This window comes from Saimiri boliviensis, chromosome 8, assembly GCF_048565385.1.
Source record: "Saimiri boliviensis isolate mSaiBol1 chromosome 8, mSaiBol1.pri, whole genome shotgun sequence".
In the NCBI taxonomy this organism is placed as follows: domain Eukaryota; kingdom Metazoa; phylum Chordata; class Mammalia; order Primates; family Cebidae; genus Saimiri; species Saimiri boliviensis.
This window is the reverse complement of record NC_133456.1, coordinates 45,201,097-45,222,931: the sequence shown is the minus strand read 5'-3', so window position 1 is coordinate 45,222,931 and position 21,835 is coordinate 45,201,097. Positions and strand designations below refer to the sequence as shown.

Genomic DNA, 21,835 nt, shown 5'->3' with positions numbered 1-21,835 from the left:
CAATGCAATAAAAATGTTAAATCATTCTTAAGTGATAGTGGCAACCAAACTAAAGTAAACTCAAGTTACAGCTAAAAACACTTATCAATTGATACAGAGTTAGAAACCAAAAGCAAAGTTTGTTCAATGTCAAGTTACTAAAATATTCATTGAAAACTCCAACAGCAAATTAAATTATAAGATGAAAATAAGAAATCTGACATACTCTCTGTTTGCCAGTCCAGGCATAAAATTAATAGGGGTAGAAATTCCAACTGAGAATTAACTGTATGCTTTTTCTCATATTGGGGAATCTGAATCCTAGAATATTTAAGCCTTGTCTTATATCATATTATACATAAATAAACTAAAGCCTAAGAAAGCAAGGTCAAATGAGGTTAAGAAGAATCAAGGATTCTGTTTTCTCTAGTCTCTTTATGCTAGTGTTCTTTCAACTATGAGTTAGAAAACAGATATTTTATGTTGAATTTTTTAAAAAGATAGCTTATCGTCTACTACCTACCATTAGTGGCAGACAGCATTATAAGAATGAAGACCTGAGTGGTTATCAGAGTCCATGGTCTTTGGGGCTTGAGGTCATGCTTTTGGAAATCATTTTCTAAAGTCGGGGCATTTAAGGAGAGTATAGAAAAGCAAATGAATGGTGAATAGGAGAAAGGCCATCAGCCAGGCAGCTGCAGGTTAGTCAGATGGATTGACTTCCCGGCAGACCAGAGCACAGTTTGCTCAATTACCCTTTTGTACAGCTGGGAGAGAAGGACAGAAACATCAGAGACTGCTGTCTCTCAGTCACCAATAACTTTTGAAAGAGGTATTTGAAAGACATATAAAAGATATTTGCTATTGCCTCCCTGTGTAGGGAAAGCATTGTATGTCAAGTCAAAACTGAAATTCACTAGTAACCAGAGTTAGCAGCCATAGCCTTTGGTAACTATCTTTGGTCACACGATCACCCAGGATTGGAATGTGTAAACAATAATACCACAATGGCCTCACAGTTTGTACCACAGCTGTACATGAGGTCCTTAATCTCCTCATCAGTGTTTTCAGAAAGACTTCTGGATTCCCAAATACATTCAGAAACTTCTCTTAAAAAGAAAAATTAGTACTGATTAAAAGGCACAATATTATAGGACTTGTTATTAATATTTTATATTTGCATTTTTTCTCCAAGCTCAAATTGGTAAGCTTACAAAGCTTAAGAAAACAAACAATATTTCCTTAGGACTCTTTAAGTTCCAGCTTTGGGCTTTTCTCTTTCTGTAGTTTATAGTGTGTGGCAGAAAGGGCTTGCATGTGTTAAAGCCAAAATGCATTTTGCATTAACAATTTGCATTTAGAAATCCAAGCACCTACCACCACCAGAGTTAATATTTGCTTTGGACTGTTCTACTTATTTAGTCTCAAGCTTTTCCAAAGAGCTAACACAAAAAGACAGCTTTCCTATTTGACTTGTGAGTGTGTGATTTCACACATAGTGTATGATATGCTTCTACAGAGACCCAGTATTAGCTGTTTTTCATGTGAGCTGTGTACTTAGTTATGTTGGGAAATGTGAACTTTGTAGTGAAAAATGCAGCAAACTGACTGAGGCTCATATCGATTCTACTTTTTAAATGTCTCCTGTCTCCTTTTCACTGTGCCTCTTTTTCATTCCCACTGCCCTATTTCACTGTAAGTACATAACCTAAACACTTTAACACGATTGCCTTCCCCGAGTCCCTTCTGCAGCTAGTTTGCCTCCATACTGCTTCCAAAGATAATTTTCTTTAGCAAAAATCTGACCACTCCACTGCCATCCTGAAAATGAACCAAAAATCATTTTATTGACTCCACATTATTTACAGAATAAAGTCCAAATTCTTCAAACTATTATTTAAGGCTTTCAATGTATCACCCCCATTGCTTCTTTCCCAGTTGCATTTCGTTCCATCACCTCCTACAGCCCCTAAACCTCAGCCACGCTGGTTGAACATGATTATGCCTTTGCCCCAGCCTTTCTCTTGCATGGATTTCCTTCATCCTTCTTTCCACTTGAAGAAATTCTTATCTGTGATGATTCAACATACATGTCCATCCTAGGCAAAGCCTTCTCCACCCTATTCATCAATCCCTCCTCTACTCCTGCAACATTTGGCATATAATCTCTATTATTCCAATAAATAAAAGCCAGAGACATAATAACTAACATTAAGCACTTTTCATTGTATGAAAAGCACTTTTTAAAGCGACTTATTAATTTAGTATATTCATGATAACATTATAAGCATACTATTGAAATTAGAAAACTTTCCTTGTCCCCCTCACAGAGTGTGTGACAAAGGGAGTGGCTCGCTTCTTCAGTACCCCACTGCTCAAACCTCTAGTGGGGCATACAGATGGGCAGGTTATGGGGCTCCGAGCCCATGGTAGGGTCTAGGGGTGGATGTTTACAGCTCCTGAAGCCCCAGTGGGTGTGTGCTATTGTGTGCTCTTTTAGTTTTGCTGTCTATAGGCGGCTTGTGTTAACCAGCTCAATTAGACGTCTAGCTTGTCACAAGGACAGAGGGTTTTCTGTCCTTGGTGGACCCGAAGAATCGGATCACATGTGGGCTTAGAGAATGAGTGCAAGCTTTTGAGTGGAGGTAGCTCTCAGCAGCTGGGGGAAGCCAGGAGGAGAATGAAGTGGGAAGGCTTTCGCCTGGAGTCTGGCGCTCAGCAGCCTGGGCTCTCCAACTGCAGCAGCCAAACTCACGTTGTTCTGTTTCTGCCAGTCCCTGGCCTGCCGGTCTGCTGCTGCCCATCAGTGCGTTCCTCTCAACATCCAGCTGCCTGCGTGTTTTTCCGCTGATGTGCGCCTCTGGACATCTAGCCACCTGTGTCTCTGCCTGCTAGGATCTCAGGGTTTTTATAGGCCCAGGATGGGGATGTGGCAGGCCAGAGTTGTCTTGGAAAATGCAAAATTTCAGCAGGTAAACAAAAATGCCTGTCTTCACCTAGCTCCCTGGCCACAGGCCCGAGGTGGAGCCCTAGCCAGGAACCACACCCTCCTCTTCCCTGCACTTCCCTTCCCTCCTCCCATGTCACTTCAAGGGACCACTCTTCCCTTCCTGGCACTTCCCTTCATATCATCGTCATTGTCCTCAATTTTATAGGTGGAAAACATTAGTGCATATTGGCTAAGTAACTCATTAGAAGTCACCTAGCTTATTAGTAGCACAGCTTGATTCATCCTTACCAGGCCTGAGGCCAGAGACAGTGCCTTAATTGCTACCCTCTGCTGCTAATTGCATTTCATTTCTGTCTTCTAGATTTTTATCTCCCCGGAAGAGACAGCTTATTTATATTTATATGTTGTATTAGATGGTCCTCGCATTGCTATAAAGAACTTCCGGAGACTGAGTAATTTATAAAGAAAAGAGGTTTGACTGACTCTCAGTTCCACCAGCTATTCAGGGAGCACGGCTGGGGAGGCCTCAGGATACTTGCAATCATAGCGGAAGGGGAAGGGGAAGCAGGCCCATCTTACATGGCCAGAGGTGGAGGAAGAGAGTGAAGGGGAAGCTGCCACACACTTTTAAACCACTAACTCTCATGAGAACGCACTATCATGAGAACAACAAGGGGGAAATCCACCCTCATAATCCAGTCACCTCTTACCAGGCCCCTCCTCCAGCACTGGGGATTACAATTCACATGAGATTTGAGCAGGGACACAAATCCAAACCACATCGTATGCCCAGCAGGAATATAGTATCTGGCTGTTATAGCCAATCAATAGCTTTGTGACCAGTTTATCTGAATTAATATGAATCAGAGCCTTTTAGATTAAGGAAATTTTATTTTTAAAACTTCATAGAAAAATATTCTTAGAAAAAATATTGAGGAGGGTTTGGCACAGATCAATAATAATAAATTCTAATGAGATGAATGCTGCAGCTCTTGATGTTTATCATATATCTTTGACAGTTTCTGGATTATATCTGTTAAAGATTATAGTCTTTAATAGATTATAGACTATATCTATTAAATATTAAAGATTTAACCTATACTATTCTTTAAGTATATTTAACTTTTTCCATTTTCAAAAGATTTTATTAGCTTTCCCATATAAATCACTATAAATATTATCATAGCTACAAAGGCTTTAGAATGAATAGAAAATTTCCATAGCTATTATCTTTCTGAAGTATAATTGTATCAAAGTATAATCAGTTATTTTTATTGATCCTATGTGTTTACTTTGGTGACTGTTAAATAAGATTTTGTATTGGAAATTTTCTTTGTAGAACAGCTCCCTGTTTTTAAAATTAGAAACACAAATCTATGGATTTCTACATAGCAAACTCTCTAAAGTTATGCTCTTTACCTAAGAAGTATTTAATATATGTCTGTTAATTAAACATGTACTAATAATTATATTTGTGTGTTGAGGCTTCTTGCAATTCAAAAAAACATGAAAGAAAGCATTTTTAATTGACTCCAGGCGTGGTGTTCTTATCACCTGTTGTAAATACACAGACGGATAGAAATGTAGCTGAAGAACACACATTTAAAGCATATTTTTGTAGGACTCAAGTGAGAATGAACTTGAAAATTACCATTGGATTTTCAGACAGTAACACAAAGTATTTCAGTCTTTTCCATTTGGTTTGTTTGCATGGTTTCCAATTAATTACTTCCTGGGGGAAGCATTGAGAGTTCTTTCACTTATAGATTCATAACAAAATGAAATTCGTAAACAAAATGCATGATATAATCTGAAGCCCTGCCAGGACTCGTACAGCTCATCTTTATAACCTAGTATTCCTTTAATGCGTAGGAAGAGTGAACTTTTTTTTCAAACCCAAATGACACTATTGTCTTAAAAGCTGTTAAAAATAGCAGAGCCAAAGACGTAATATTATAATATTCAGTTAGGGGAATTTTGAGTGTCATTATCTCCCTAAGTAGTAACCATGAACAAATTATCAAAGACATTATCTCTTTTAAAATGGAAAGATGAACCAAATGTATTAGCACCTCAGTGGGATTGGGAATATGTGAAAAACATAATCATAAAACAGCAATTGCTAAGCTTCAGCAAAGCTACCTAGGTCACTCTTGTTCATCAGAGGTTTTGGTGCTGTTGGAAAGTCAGCACCTGCTGAAATCTGCCTGGGGATTCAGCTTCCTAGACTGGAATCACCTCCGTTAATGGATGCCAGAGCTTTGCCCTTGACGATGTTTGTGTCATTCTCTCTCCCTCTACCAGTGAAATTTAGATGAGACCGTCTAAATGTAAAATATATTCCATAGGCTGAAGAAATTATGTGTTTCCATTGTTTTTAATGAATACACTATTTTTATCTGTTCTTAAAGGTTTTATGGAATAATTTAGGTGGAAAGAGCTCCTATATATGACCTATATAATTCCCTGCCTCCCCAAACCCCTGCCCCTAGTTTCCCCTGTTATTAACATCTTTGCATTAGTGTTGTACATTTGTTACAGTTGGTGAGCTGATATTGAAACATTATTAGTAACTAAAGTCCCGAGCTTACATTACATTTTCCTGTTTGTGTTGTATATTTTATGGGTTTCGAAAAGCATTTAATAATGTTTATTCATTATCATATCAGAATAATTTCACTGCCCTAAAAATGTCCCGTCATTCATCTATTCATTCTTTCCTCCCTCCCTTGAGACACTGGCAACCACTGGTCCCTTTTCTATTTTCCATAGTTTTGCTTTTTCCAGAAGGGCCTGTAGTTGGAATTGTATAGTATTTAGCCTTTTTAGACTGGCTTCGTTTACTTGGCAATATTCATTTCAGGTTCCTTTATGTTTTTTCATGGCTTGCCAGCTCATTTCTTTTTATTGCTAAATAATATTTCATTGTCTGAATTACCACAGTTTTTTCATCCACTTACTGAAGGACATCTTGTCCAAGTTTTAGCAGTTATGAAAAAAGCTTGTATGAACATTCTTGTTCAGGTTTTCGTGCAGAAATAAATTTGCAACTTATTTGAAAAGTCATAATTATGAAAATTCTTTTGATAGAGAGGAAAAGACACAGCTCTTTAAATTAGAAGGACTTTAATCTCAACCTTGCCATTTTTATTATCTATTTATCCAGGACTTTTTTACCGGTGGTCTACTGTGCCACCCCTGCTGTTCTTGGTGTTAGGAATGCATAAAGGGCTACTCTGCCTGTAGCCTGAGTGCCCAACCTACATTAAAAAGCCTCATTAGATTTCTGGTCCCTGATCTGAAAGATGCCTATCTTCTTGATTACTCATGATTTTCTGTTTTCTTTTGAAAATTAGAACAGCTGCCATGTACAGGACTTGTATTTCCTGGGAGCAAGTGCCAAATTGCTACATAGCATCCCATTGAGAGAGAAGTAATAAAATATGTTAGTTCATTTTCTTTCTAGTCCTTCTAACCTATATGTTTTAAAAAATATTTGCCTAAACATGGAAAGCATTAATACTTCCCAAATAATATTCTTGAATTATCCACAATATAAAATGAAATAAGGACATGGAGTCATTTTTTTGTATATCTAATAGTAAAGAGAACTGGACTTGAGCTGAGAATTCATTTTGAGCTCTGGCTCCGTCACATACTGGCTTCATGATATTGGCTTATTCTCTTGACTTTGCAGGGAGAACAGTTTCTTATTGGTAAAATGAAGGATCATAATATTTTCTGATCATACAGGTTTCTTTGTGTATCATACAGGACTTTTATGAAGCCCAAATGCAAAATTGTACAAAGTATATAAAAGAATATTGCAAACTATAAAACATCATAAAACATTCATTATTATTACCAATTGCTTTAACGTAATTTCTAGGTCTATTTAATCTTTTATTGTACAAATTTAGGCATACAACATGAGGTTTTGATATATATATATATATATATATATATATATATATATATATATGCCTTGTGAAATGATTACATTAAGCAAGTCAACATATCCCTCTCCTCACATAGTTATCATTTTTCTGTGTGTGATGAGAGTACCTGAAATCCACTCTCTTAGCAAATTTCTAGTAATCAATACAGTATTATCAACTACAGTCATCATGCTGTAATTTACATTTCTAGACTTGTGTGTCCTATACAATTGTAACTTTGTAGCCTTTGACCAACATATTCCCATTTCCCTCATCTTCTCTGCCCCTCCCCCTGTAATCACCATCCACTCTCTGTTTCTGTGTATTTGTCTTTTCTAAATTCCTTATATAAGTATGATTATGTAGCATTTGTCTTTATTTGGCTTATTTCAATTAGCATAATGTTCTCCAGGTACCTCTACATTGTCGCAAATGGCAGGATCTCCTTTTTTGAGGTTGAGTCATATTTTATTGTGTTTGTATGTATATAGACAAATGTCACAATTTCCATATCCATTCATCCATAAATGGACACTGGTTGTTTCCATATCTTGGACATCGTGAATAATGCTGCAGTGAATGTGGGAGGACAGGTATCTATTTCAGTACTGATTCCTTTCTTTTGGGCATATATCCAGAAATGGGATTGCTGGATTATATGGTAGTTCTATTTTACCTTTTTGAAGGATCTTCATACTGTTTTTTATCATTGTTGTACCGATTTGCATTCCCACCAAGAGTATACAAAGATTTCTTTTTCTCCATGCCCTGATACTTGGTGTCTCTCTTTTTTTAATAAGAGCCATCTTAACAGGCGTGAGATGTTATGTCATTGTGATTTTGATTTACATTTCCCTGATGATGAGTGATGTTGAGCACCGTTTCATATACCTATTGGCAATTATATGTCTTCTTTGGAAAAATGTCTGTTCAGGTCCTATGCCCATTTTTTATCCGCTTCTCTGTGGGTTTTGTTCTGTTTTGTTTGCTACTAAGTTGTATGAATTCCTTATATATTTTGGATATTAACCCTTTATCAAGTATATGGATTACAAATATTTTCTCCCTATTCGGAGGCTGCCTTTTATTTTGTTGGTTGTTTCTTCTGCTGTGTAGAAGCTTTTTAGTTTGATATAGTCCAACCTGCTTATTTTAATTTTGTTGCCTATGCTTTTGTTGTCTTATCCAAAAAAATTATTGCCAAACCAAATATCAAAGAGCGTTTTCCCTATGCATTCTTCTGAGAGTTTTATGGTTTGAGGTCTTACCATTCAAGTCTTTTTTTTTTTTTTTTTTTTTTTTTTGAGACAGAGTTTCGCTCTTGTTACCCAGGCTGGAGTGCAATGGCGTGATCTCGGCTCACCGCAACCTCCACCTCCTGGGTTCAGGCAATTCTCCTGCCTCAGCCTCCTGAGTAGCTGGGACTACAGGCACGTGCCATCATGCCCAGCTAATTTTTTGTATTTTTAGTAGAGACGGGGTTTCACCATGTTGACCAGGATGGTCTCGATCTCTCGACCTCGTGATCCACCCGCCTCGGCCTCCCAAAGTGCTGGGATTACAGGTTTGAGCCACCACACCCGGCCCCTAACATTTAAGTCTTAATGTTAAGATCAGTTTTTGTATATTTTTAATTTTTAATTTAACTAGCCCCTTACTAAATTAAGTGGGATTTTTTTTCAACCACATCCATACTGAAATCTTTATTTTCTGGAATTTTATAGTCTACTAATGTCAGTGGGTCAATATGGTTATGATCTGCTTAATTTCCCCCAGATGTTAGGATCCTCTGAAAAACAGATGTCAAAATGGATTTAACATGCAAAGAATGTATTAGGAAAAACACCTATGAGAGAAAATATGGGGAGGATGATGGGGGTGGGGAGAATAAGCATACTGCAGAGGAAAGATGGTCCCAAGTCAAAGAGAGAGGATAGGAAAGTTAGTGGAAGCGTTCTAAACTGTCGTGCAGTCTAAGAAAGGTTCATCAGAGAATCAGAGTATCAGTGAGCTATTGTGAGCCCTCATAGGAGTCTCTTTTCTCCAATAAATTTGACTGTCTTAGTATAATTGTTGCATTCAGTTATTAGGTGGAAACAGCTGGTAAAAATGTAACCTTAGCATACACCTGGTAATAGACAGAATGCAACAGTTGGGTAAGTTACGTTCCCAACGTTTAGGATCTATGAGGAACAGTTTCATGTTCACTACACTTCACAGAGACTTTTTCCCCCTAAATAATAAACAGAAAAAGAATCACTTATTTAATAATGTTTAACTAAGGACGCGAAGAGGAGAAGCAGAGACAGGTGAGATAGGATGCAAATATTACCAAGTGTGGGAAACCAGCTGAATGCAGGCACATTCTCGGATGAGGGGTTCATGTCAGGGTCTAGTAACACTGTGCATATGCTCAAGTTCCTGTGTAATCAGTCTATCGGTGTCATTGGCCTGCTGTAAGTACTTGTTTTCCTTATCGAGTGTTTTTATTTATGTTTTACCACCTTGTTCATGATAGCTAGTCTTCCAAAAGTTCTTCTGGGGGGTGCATTTAACCATTTCCTAAGTTGCAGAATAAATATGTGACATTAAAAAATTACACTTGGCCTCTGGAGATATAAAATGAAGTTTTCAGAGTTAAAATTTTTGGGAGTACTGGAAAATGTTAAAACTGGAGGCACCTTCAGGTGCAGATTTCATACCCTTAGAAATGATAAAACTACCTTTCAGTACAGCTTCCTGTATTTCTCTTCTCTACTCATTGCCTTCCTAAATTACCTTGTTCTTCTTCCCATCTTTCCTCCCACTCATCAATTAAGAAGAATGACTGTCAGGAAAAATGGAACACATGAAAAGTTATTGCTAAAATATTAATAGATGTCAGTATGATTCTCTAAGTTCATGCATTCCAGAGTTACCCTCACTGGGCTACTATTGCAGGCAAGCTACAATGGGTGTGACTCTCCATGCTCACTCAGTCCTTGAGGTGACACATCATCTCTTAAGGCAGAACAATGATTTTATCTTCAGATAGCAGCTTATGCTGGTTTTCCAAGTGTATACATCTATTTGTTTTTTTTTTTATTTCCTCTTTCCTGTGCTTTTCATTGCTTTCAAAAATTTATCTTGGACTAACATTCCTATCTCTCCTTTCTTCTCAAAGCTAGAAAACTAGATCTTATAGTAAGCTGACTTCAGTTCTTAAATAAAGGAAAAAATACCATAGAAAGCCAAAATTTTCTTCCTATGGCCTTAACTTATATTGCAATCCCTCCAGGGAGCTGTCAATTAAAAGCATGGAATTTACACAAATCTAAGTCTCGGAAATCAGCCAGCAAGCTGCACCAAATATGTGGAAAAAACCTATTAAATAGCTTTTTAACCTTTATTACTTATCATGTTTGATTGTACAAATCTGTATCCTCAGGAGACAGGCAATGCTAATTGCAATTCATGTGAAAAAAAGAGCAAAAAGCTATTTCAACTGATATAAACATTTTTAAACATGAGGTTAGATCCTTCATATGGAATATACCAGAAGCTAGTACACTGGACAAGATCACTCAACCAATTCAGAAGCAGAAGCTACTACTCTGCTCATTTAACAGCCCTCATACTTCACTTTTTATCCCTGGTAATTCACTACCTCAATTATAACACAACATTTTCTAACTCTGATTCTAATATTATTGAATATTACTTGAAAAGCTAAAGCAATACAGTTCATGTAAGCTGTTACTAACAGATGCTTTCTGTGAAAACAATGATGATCTTATTGGCTAAGTCTTTGTGATATGTCTTTTCTAAAGCATTTTGAGGGATATTAAAGTGATTAGAAATTTGCTGTTTTGGGTTTGTGAGTGTTATCAAAGACAGCTTTGATTTTCCCAAATCAAGAGATCTTTTTGTTGTCCTGACATTAAACTATTTGCAGAAAACAAGTTTAATAATGTCACAATAACTGTGAGTTCTTTCTGAAGACAGACTTCATTCTCAACTCCAAAAGTTTCCATTACTTCAGATGATTCAATTAAGATCCTTTGGGAAGCAATTGTGCCTGCCTTTCTGTTGATAATGTTTTTATGAATGCAGTACACTCTTCTTCTTGCTAAAATAATTGAATTGTATTCACAATTTCAACACAACTTATATGGTAAAATGCCCAGGAAAGTAATTTTTCTTCATTTAAATAGAACTGATACTTTGAAAAAGGTAAACCTAGACTTTCCTGCTCAGAAAATCTTCAGAGCAGTAGAATCTAAATGTATTCATTTTTCTTTTGCATTACTTAACCTGAATTAATATAACTAATATTTCAAATATTAGTTTCTACAGCTCTAGCTAAGCTAGTTCCCAAATGAGTCAACAGGATCAGAATACAGGTGATGCAAGAACTAAATTGAGAAAACGAATCAGGGGAGAGGGGAGCAGAAGGAAAATAATACTTTTCTGGTTATTTTTATTGTATTGACTAATCATCTGAGGGAAGGACTCTCCTTATATGAGCACCTTAAAGACTCAGCCTCAAATCCTAATTAGAAGTATGATAGTAGGAAATGTCAACTTTATGTGAACTTCAACTAACACATATTAATAATTACATAAACGTTTTTGAACCAAATATATAGTATAAAGAAAAACATGCTTAAACATTTCTCCCATTTATTCCCGTTTACTATGAAAATCTATTTTAAAATAGAGACTATTGTTCTTTTGACATACAAAATCTAAATGTTTTGGTTCATTGTATTATTTCTTTCCCTAAAGCACCCCCTTTCTCACACACACAGAGCATGAAATATTTTTAAGTGTTTTTATTTAAGTTTATCATCACTTAAGGGCCTGTGCCTTAGCATGCTGGCATAGACCCCATAGCCTAGTCAAAAATACTCATCACTTAGGAACGATGACTTGGTAACACAGGGGCTTCATTGTGGGACAAGTATGAGGAATCTCAGTCTCCTGCTCAGAACAAAGAATGTGAGGATCATTGCCAAAGGAACCCTAAAGCCTAGTGCATTTATGACATTTCAAATGTAAGTCTAGATCTGTATACTTTTTCTATCTACATTATATTCCATTAAAATGTTTTTTAAAGAAAAATAGCTTTGGGGGGACAATTTTAAGAGGAGACAGTTTTGGGGGAACACTAACTTCAATTCACCACAGTGCTCCCCTCTCACTACTCTGTATCTGTATTCTGTAAAATTTCAAAGAATAGCATAGTAGATGACATAAAGTTCATTCCTTGATCTCAAGTTAAGAAATGCTAATGAATCTGCACATATTCTGATTTAAAATTCATGAGGGAACTCAAAAAATAAAAACAAAGTTTCACAACTTAAAGCAATTCTGTTGCTTTTTGATCATTTCTAAATAAGTTTTTTGCTTACAATTTAAAAATGGCCCCAAAAGGAGTCCAAATGCTAGTGTTGATGATGAAAATAAAGAGAAAATCGAGATCTAACATTTTATTGCATTTTATTAGAGAAATTTTATGTGCACTTATGAATTTGGGAAAACTGCCAGTCTTAGGACATGTTCCTCATGAAGATCAAAGATCTTCCCTGTAGAAATTGTTATAATAAAAATTGAGTTTGCCCCAAGAGAGAAAACCAAGTGTCACTCGGTGTCTCTAGTGTCCTGTGCTATTGAGGTAGTTCCTATCTTCTCATCTGTAGAAACCTGAATTCAGTGATGGGGTCAAATGAAATGTTCTCCAAGAAGCTTTTACCAATATCCTCAATCTCATTGCTGGCATTCCTTTCTATAGAGTCCCACAGCATTTTGTTTACCAAACCAAGAACCTCATACTGATTCCATCTTGTTTCTTAAGGAAAAGTCCTCGATATTTTACTTATACATTTTCTTCGCAAAGCACAACAAAAACATGTCCTGTGGAAGGTGTCCAAGAAATACTTGATGCATGATTGAGCGATTGGATGATTTTTGAGATAAGCCTTAAAAGAAACATAGGAATCCAAACAGAGTGGATGGGCCCAAGGAACTGTAGAAATTAGGTAGAGATGCAGTAAAGCTCAAACTGATTGGGAGAAATGGTTACTTTGCCAGCCTCAGATCATTTCATGCTTGTAGAATAATAAGCCATCAGGCTAAGGTAAATTAAGAAGATAATTTTCTGCACAGCAATGCAAATATCAATAATGCATTTTTTTAAACCTTAGGTAAATTTTTCTATGACATAATATGGATTACATTGACCTGTAGTTTAATAAAAAGATAAATGTTTAGAGCATTATATAAAGCTTGGAGGTAAAATAAAGATTACCTATCTTAAAACATAATCCTGGTTACCACTAGTAGTTTATAATTTAGTAACACAGGCATTTCCACAGTGCCCCAAGTGGTGAGGGGAAGAGGAAGGAAGAATTACTATTTATCTTATTTGTAGGCCTCACTGGATATATCGACATTATAACACTTGAGAAAGGCAATGGAGAAAATGAATTTTGAACAAACATATCCCTACTTCAGGTGCAGCAGACCCAAACTGGCCTCCAACTATCCCCATTTGTTGAAGGAAAATTAACCAAGAAAAAGAAAGGAGAAAAAGCCCTTCTTTCTGTTTCACAAAATGACATCGGATTTCGTCAAATATCTTCTGTCACTCAGCATACCTTCCAAATTACTTGGCATTATAGCCCCTTGTATCTCACACACACACATGCACAAATGTACACACAGAGAATTTGCTTTGTATATCTCATGACCTTGATGATATTCTTAAACTCTTCTTTACCCAATAAAGTATGGGAGAAGTTGAGAGATAACTCTGTGTGATTGAATCATAAGAGCTCAGGTTTGAAAAAATATCTTCTTCAATCTTTCAGTAGAACTATGATGTTTTATCAGCTTAAATACAATATATGTGAAATGTATGGCTTAGAACGTATAGTATACATAGATAGTGTATATAATTTGTCCTTGATTGTGATATAGGAAATAGACTTGCTAAAACAAAATATCTTTGTCATTATTGTAAAGATGTTGGGAATCCACTTCCTGAAGTCAGGAATTAATCCCTCATTGTGGTTTAATATGTTCTGTGAGGCAAACAAATGTGATAATAACCAGATATTATTATGTACCATTTCTGCCTCTATACCTTCACTTGTATTCAGTGATTATTTAGTTCTATGCTAAGATTCTATTTTAACAAAAATTCCTTTACTGGAAACCCAGTTTAATTGCATCTGAGAAACCAATGGCTGAAGGTTTAAACCAGTGGTTCTCAAGTGCATATGGTTTATTGGGCAATTTTCCCTCCCAAGGGATATTTGTCATGCCTGGAGACTTTTTGGCTGTTATAACTGGGGAAAGAGTGGTACTGTCATCTAATGGGTAAAGGCAAGGATATTGCTAACCATCCTGTAACATACACAGCACAGCGCTCTCACAATAAAGACTTATTTGGTCCAATAGTGACCAGGTTGAGAAACACTGCTATAAACTAGTATTACAAAATATTTACGTTTTCTTTAGAGTTGTACATATCCTAATTTGTTAGTGAAACAAAAAGGAGCATTAGCACATCTGTCTGTCAAAATTAGTCAAAAAATATGAAAGTAATTTCTAAGGATAAACTTCTCATTTCTATCTACCTCCTCTACAATAGTTCATTTGTTCAAATAAGTCTCTGTAAAATTTTTATGAAACTGGCATTTAGATCTTCTAAGTTCTGAGTCAATTGTAATTGCAGTTAACCCTTTTATGGCACTTAGCAGAGCTAGAGAACTCAAAACTTCTTTTAAGGATGATGATGCTATTAATGTATTAGTGCAATAAATAATAATTAACCATCCTAAATTACAGCATATGAAAATAGACTCTAATTCTCATTCTATTTTCTATATTATTTGATGTTCTTCTGCTTGAAATGTGGTACCAGATTCTGAATTTTAATAGACCCCAATTCAAATGTCTTTATGTCAGGAATGCAAAGAGAACGATTCCTCTGAATTTGGCAATTAGTTTTATGGAAAAATAGTATTTGTCACCAAAATGGCCAAAATTACATTTTTATTATTTCAATTAAAAATAAAATGTTTACCTAACTTCAAAACATTACCAGAGTCTGTTTTCAGTACCTCTTTTAAATCATTTTCTATACAAAATATATTACTGTAACTGCTTATGTTTTATGGTCACTTGCCTGAGATTGTATATGTCAGAATTACTTGTGTTAAGAAATTTTTCTCTTTCTGTGCTCACTGCATTGTATTTCCATTAATACTCCTATGTAACCTTTCTAATTCTGCTGTTTTTTTAACCTTTGGCTAATAACCTTTTATTTTAAAATACGTAAATACTGCTTTTCCAGCATGACACATTTTTATGTCTTACTTGAGACATAAATATGTGAACATATTTTAATAGCAACAGTAATAAGTCACAAAAATGTCTTAAATTTATAGAACACATTTAATACAAAATGTTCTAGTCCAATTTAAAGTTTCTTTTGACCTGTGCTTATACACATGGCCATTACACGTACTGACACACTTGTGCACTCACACATTGGTTTACATTTTACATTTGGCTTCTTAGAGGAAGGACGTCAACAGGCATTCTGTATTTGCAGTAAAGCCCAGTAATCTCTAGGCTACAAAACCATGAATAATTTAACTAACAAATATTACAGAGAGAAAAATGCAAGGGAATTCTAGTAAGCTAAACTCAATTGTTAGACTTGGCAATTCAAAGATAAAAAGCTCTTTCTTCTATGGAAAGTTTAAACAGAATCACTCGAGTTGACAGGTACTTTGGGGTCTCGCTGACACTTCGTATCGAAGATTAAGCCATCACTAGAAATTAGGATATAATTTATCACTAAATCGCAATGGTGTTTGTATCATCTTTACCCCTACGGGGCACGAGATGTTAGCTCTCCCACGGATGTAAGACTTCAGTCCTATCAGATGAATTTGGGAGTCAGTATACTCTTACAACAAGAGGGAAGTTGATTATTATAGCATACTTGAAAATTGATTCTAAACTAAGTACAATTATGACTCCTAATCTGCCATCCAACTTATTACCATTCATTCTGCCCTAGGCCCGTGGAAGGTGCATATGTCTGTAATTGTTAGCTTTTTACTTACTGCCCCTCTGTCTAGTGCGGTATCTTATTTCCCTTGTGTTTTTTCTGGTCTTCAGAGTTCTTTCCTAGCTGAGGATTTGGATTTGGATTTGGAGCTGTCATTAAAAGACACAATTCATGAATTTTCAATACTTGAATGAACAACTTTTGCTTTATGATGATCACAATTGAGGAAAGAGACTTTTCATGGTATCATTTGCAAATTAGGGAGCACAAATAATCAATCTTTAATTTCTCTTTAAAGGGAAAGGAGAATATTCTCTCTTGTCATTCCATCCATGAATTCCTATAAAATGTCTTTGCTGTTTGTTTCTGCTCTAGACAGAGATTGCCACCCAAAATCAAAATCCAAGTTCTCTACACATCCAAGATAAGACACGACTGACTTTAGAGTATGTGGCAGAAACGAGAATTCTCAAAATTCCAGTGTTGTCAACTGCTCTCTGATGTTCCAAAATGTTAATTTGATAACCAAAATGGAAAGGACTCCAGAGTCATTTTACTAGGTGCCCATTAAATGCCAGGCATTGTTTCTGGAGATACAAAGCTTAAAAATACATGGTCTCTTCCCTGTTCTGATTTTACTTTCATCATGCTAATACACTATGTACTTGAAATTCATACAGCTTTAAGACTCGTTATAAAATATGATGAATAAATAGCATATTAAAGTTCTATAGGGAAGAGGAAAGAAAATGGTTTGTGAGAAAAGGCAAAGCATTAAATTCTTGGAAAAGGAATTTTCTTATTTCCCTTTACCTGTCACAGGATTCATTTCATTGGTACTTAAGCTCTGTAAACTGTTTTCACTCCTTGGCCAATCATGGAAGCACTGTTAGTTTCCAAAGGAAGGTATGCTTTTACAGTAATAGGAGAGAGTTACAGGTGCATGGCCTGACATAAGGTATAGAAATGGATCCTCTCAAAATTATCACGTATTCAAGTGCCTTGTTATAAGCTGATGAAAAAAACAAAATATGAAATTAGAAAAGGGTTTCCTTGGCTTTGCAGACTTCTACCTATGTAGTGTATGAACAAGTCTTAATACACACAGCAGAAATTCCACATTTAGGAGCCAAATAACACAGAGAACAAGTAATGTAATGTGCAATAAAGCTATTTCCTAAATGTTATTAGTCTGCATGTCTGAAGCCACATGTCTATACCTCCATTATTTTTATTTTAACAGGGTTGAATAAAAAATTTCTTCATTTATAGTCTTATGCTTGGTATGATGTTAAAAGGGATTATAATTAGCGTGGAAAACACAAAACAATTTTTAAATTATTGAGATAAATTTTTATTATGAGACTAAACATATGATAAGCCATTTGAAATAAACCTCATGTCCCAAATAGTAAGTGAAAATGCATTCTGACTTTGCATATTTTTTATTCCTTAACAATGTTAAAAATGCTGAAAACTACTTGTTATGTCGCATATGTACATGAAGTACATGTTCTTTGTTATGTTTTTGTTCAATGGGGCAAAATTCTTAATCTTATATGAAATTTGGGGATACATAGTGATTGATAGATAACAACTGAAAGATGGGATCCTCCCAGTCCTGTTTCTTTAGAAGGTCGGAAGATGGTTTTATTTGTATGTTGCAGATTGCCTTCGCTTTGCATTTTAGCACCACCTGGTGGACAAAATATCGGTTTTTTCTCTACTGTTTAAAATAGCCCCTTCACACACTGTATTCATTTATGATACACCTTAATAGATATTCAGTTGTGAAAGTTTTAAATTTTAAAGATTATTGTAAATAAAATAAGGTTAAAAATTTGAGATGTTTCCCCAGTACTATTGCCAATTTAAATGCCTGAGTTTTTTTAATATATAACCAGATTTGAATGGTACTTTACATTCATATACAAAAATTGCTTCTTTCCACATTTTAATTACTCGTATTTATATTTTTTCTAAATATAGAATTAAGATGAGAAAGTTTTCTGTACGTACAGAAGTGTGGTTTAAATATATTGTCTTCAGATAATTCAGATAATCACTTTGTAAATAGCGCTTTATGAAGAATGCTCACACTATAAATTCTTACTATACTAATATTTTATACAAAATTGAAATTAGTAGTTTAATTTATACTACTACAATATAAGCTATTTTCCCCTTATAAATAAAATTCAGTTGTGGGCTTTTGTGTATTTCTCAGTTTTAAATAGTTTTTTGAATTTCACATAAGAAAAATTTGATGTTTTCAAATGAAAAACACAGATGTAGTTAAAGCTAGTTTTGAGAATTTTAATCATGATAATCTTTGTATAGTCCCACATTTCTATAAAATACAGTGGAAATTATTTTTATCAAATACAGTAAAAAAGATAATTCATCTGCAGATTCCACTATCTTCCTTTGGAATATACCATTTATCTCTTCTCTGGTAAAATTGGAGGTCTATAAATTTCGATTGTGTGATAGTCAAAGATTCAAAGATTCAGTGGCTACATAGAAAGGTGTTTTCAAATGGAAAATATATTCTAGTCTCATACCTTTTATATATCATTTAAAATAAAACTATAGCAGATAGCAATCTTCATCAACATGCACCTTGAAGTTATTTGTCTCTTCAAGAAAACATTTAAAATTTTTCTCTCTCTCTCTTTCTCTCTCTTTTTCTTCCCCCCCACCCCAAAGGCCTTGGATGGTATACTGTAAATTCAGCATATGGAGATACCATTATCATGCCTTGCCGACTTGATGTACCTCAGAATCTCATGTTTGGCAAATGGAAATATGTGAGTGTGACCTACCTGGGACTTGGTTAATTGCCTTTGTTCTTTTAATTTTGTCTGTGAGTAACTGTGAGTTTCAAATTAACCTAAATGCAATATTGGATTGCGGGTGCAAATATAGGAAGGTAAAATTAATGTGTGGAATGTGACGAAAGAAAGATTCCTATTATACATAACAAATGATACTTTAAAATAAAGCCACTAAATACATAATTCTTAGAACATATTAGTCTGAAAGATTCCACCTTAAGTGTTAGAAGCAAAGAAAAAGGCAGACTTCCAGCATAAAATCAGTGGATTCTAGGGCTGAGCTCAGTGGAGGATAGAAACCTTTCTTCATTGGCTCATTTTCTATTTGATGTGGTTATCGCAAAGGCAAGATATATCAATAGATAGAGGCCTTAGGCAGTCTTTGGGAATTAGTCATCAATATTACAAGCTTGATTCTGGCATTTAGTCTTAAAACCGTGTTGATGCTATAGGTCCTTTTTATATTTAACATTGTTGATTTCGTCTCATATTTCTTGCAGATAGTGAAATCAAATCTTCTCAGCATGGAGGTACAAATGGGTCTGGAAATGGAGGGTAGAGATGCTGGTAGGGAGATGTGGAATGGCTAGGTAGCTTTGACTAATAAAATACCTCAATTAAATTAATCAATATTAATGAAAAGCGTTTGTATGGTAAAATTTCCCAATGCTGGACCTGTACCACAGGAGACTCATGGCAATCTGCAAGCTTCAAGTAGATGTTTCCCTGGATACAATAGCAAAATTTAACTAGCTCCTTGAAATGTTAAAAGGTATTTGCAAAGGAAGATAATTTGATGATCAAATAATTTACAAAAAGTTTATCGTGCCACTTCTCAGAGCCTTTCATTTGTAAGGTGCATTCTGAATTGTCTGAGGATCATAATTTGATTCCGTTCTTAGGTTTATTTGACCATACAACTTTTTTTCCTCAGATATTTCCAAGAACAAACATTGTGCAGAACACACTCTAAGAAACGTGCTTAAGTTTGCACTCAATGAGTGGTTTAACACAGTCTTTTAAAATGGAGGTTCTGATGTGCTCACTATAAGATTTTGGGCAGATTAATTAATCCCTATTTTCTCATCCATAAAATGAGATAAAAATATCTTCCTCATAGTGTTGTTGTGTGATTACACAAAGAAATTGATATCAGAATACCTAGTACTTGCCATGGTAATCATTCAACAAAGTGAACTCATGTCTGTGAGACTGCAGAATGCTAACCATTCTATGCTCACGTGAGTGGCAAACGAAAGGAAAGGAAGGTGTTAAGGCAGCTCAGCATTTCTCTGTAGCATCCTTCTACTTAGTGTCCATTGCACTCGAGGTAACTTTGAACTATTTCCGATTTCCTATAAATGTGGAAATTTGAAGTTAAGACCTTTGAGGACAGAGTCTATTAGCATCATCAAATTCCAAGTGCCTGGGAAACTACCATGCAATGCATTTGTTCAATCAAATTTACTGCCAAAATAAATGGATTCAGGTGATGGAAAACTTTTATGATCCTAGAAAATTCTAACTATAACCCAGAGAGTAGCATTCACCCAGGGAGTAGGGTTCACCTAAACTGAACTGGCACAGTGGACACTGGAAATCAAACAATAATGGCAGTTTTCAAATTTTCAGTTAAGCTAAAGGCTTCACCAATAAACTGAGATACACTGTAGGAACTATAACCTCTAAAGTCAATCTTGATTTGCAGAAATAGCATATATGCTCTAATTTAATATAACCACCTAAAAGACAAAGGAAAGTTTTAGAAAAATGAAAGGAAGTAAACATAGAGAAGAAATGGTCTGATTTCTCCTAGATCACATTATAAACTCCCTACGAATGGAAATCATAGCTTCCTGTTCACTTCTTCCAGCTCTACACCTGACACCTCCTCTCCATTATCTGCCACAGTGCCTAGTACAGAAGAGGAATGGAAGGCTATCAAGAGTGTAACCATAATAAGGGCAAGCTCTAAGCTCAAATTTTTGCTCTGCTAAGATTTACCAGCCAAGACCTTGGGAAGTTATTTAACCAAATTCAACCTCCATGGTCTAGTCTGTAGATGAGGTTAATATTTAAGTTTAACTTACAAGGTTGTTATGAGTGTTAAACCAATTACTGCATAGAAAGCCCAAAGAAAACACCTGCAATATAGTTAAGTGCTCAAAAATTAGTAACTCTTACTTACTGCATAAGGGAATAAATACAGAAACTTAAGGTAATGGTCTAACATACTTCGCATAGTGAAGGAATGATGTAAGACGAGATAAATCTAAAAGAGTTAAAAAGAATATTATTGATGTATTCAGATATTCAAGTAAATAAAACTTTGGACTCCAATATTAACATAGTAATTGATATGATTAATCCTTAATATTTAATCCTCCATAGAATCTTAAAATTTGTCATGGACTTTAACATATATCACATTTTATTTTCTCAAAGGTCTTATGGGGTACATAAAGGAGGAATTGCCCCCCTATTTTAAATTGCCTATTAGGTGATACAATTTTTGTGGGACCAGAGGAAGAAATACATTGTATGTCTCAGTGCTCTTGGCATAATTGTGTATGCAGAGTACATCTTATTTTGGTGATACATTTTTATATGAAAGCCTTTTGAATTAATTGTTAGGACTCAGCAAAACTATGGATTGTGTTAGTTAAGCTGATTCATTCCTTAATGGATATAATTATTTTACAAGGGTAAATAACTGTTTTTCTGTCAAGACTGGTTAAACTATTCTATGTATAAATGTCAGCTACATCAGTTTTGGTTAGAGGTATGGACATTTTAAATATGTGGATTAAAGTAAAGAATATTCTAAAGATAATTGCTCAAAATATCCAAACCTATTTGCAGCTCAAGTGTATGCCTGCCGTGATGGTTATCTGAACATCATTTTGTACCTTCGTTTGCATTTATCTATGATTTATTTTATGTTAAACATATAAAGCCCATGTAAGTTTCAAAACAATTACCAATTCTATCCTCCCAATGAAGAAAAATTTCGTATTCTTAGAGCTCTATCGTTTCGGTTTTACACATTTAAACTGACACCTGT

The 21,835-nt window shown here is 35.2% G+C and overlaps 2 protein-coding genes across 3 annotated transcripts in view; one reads left to right on the top strand and one right to left on the bottom strand.

The window, feature by feature from the left end:
* CBLB (Cbl proto-oncogene B) overlaps nucleotides 1–21,835 on the bottom strand; it is a 428,727-nt gene that overhangs the window by 85,782 nt on the left and 321,110 nt on the right. The gene's annotated exons all lie outside the window — the stretch shown is intronic.
* The window catches only part of ALCAM (activated leukocyte cell adhesion molecule), a 206,539-nt gene that overhangs the window by 131,266 nt on the left and 53,438 nt on the right, over nucleotides 1–21,835 (top strand). For both annotated transcript variants that reach the window (XM_003939387.4, XM_003939386.4), the window contains exon 2: nucleotides 18,644–18,744. In XM_003939387.4, coding sequence (XP_003939436.1) covers nucleotides 18,644–18,744 — 101 coding nt within the window. The remainder of the gene's footprint in view (nucleotides 1–18,643; nucleotides 18,745–21,835) is intronic.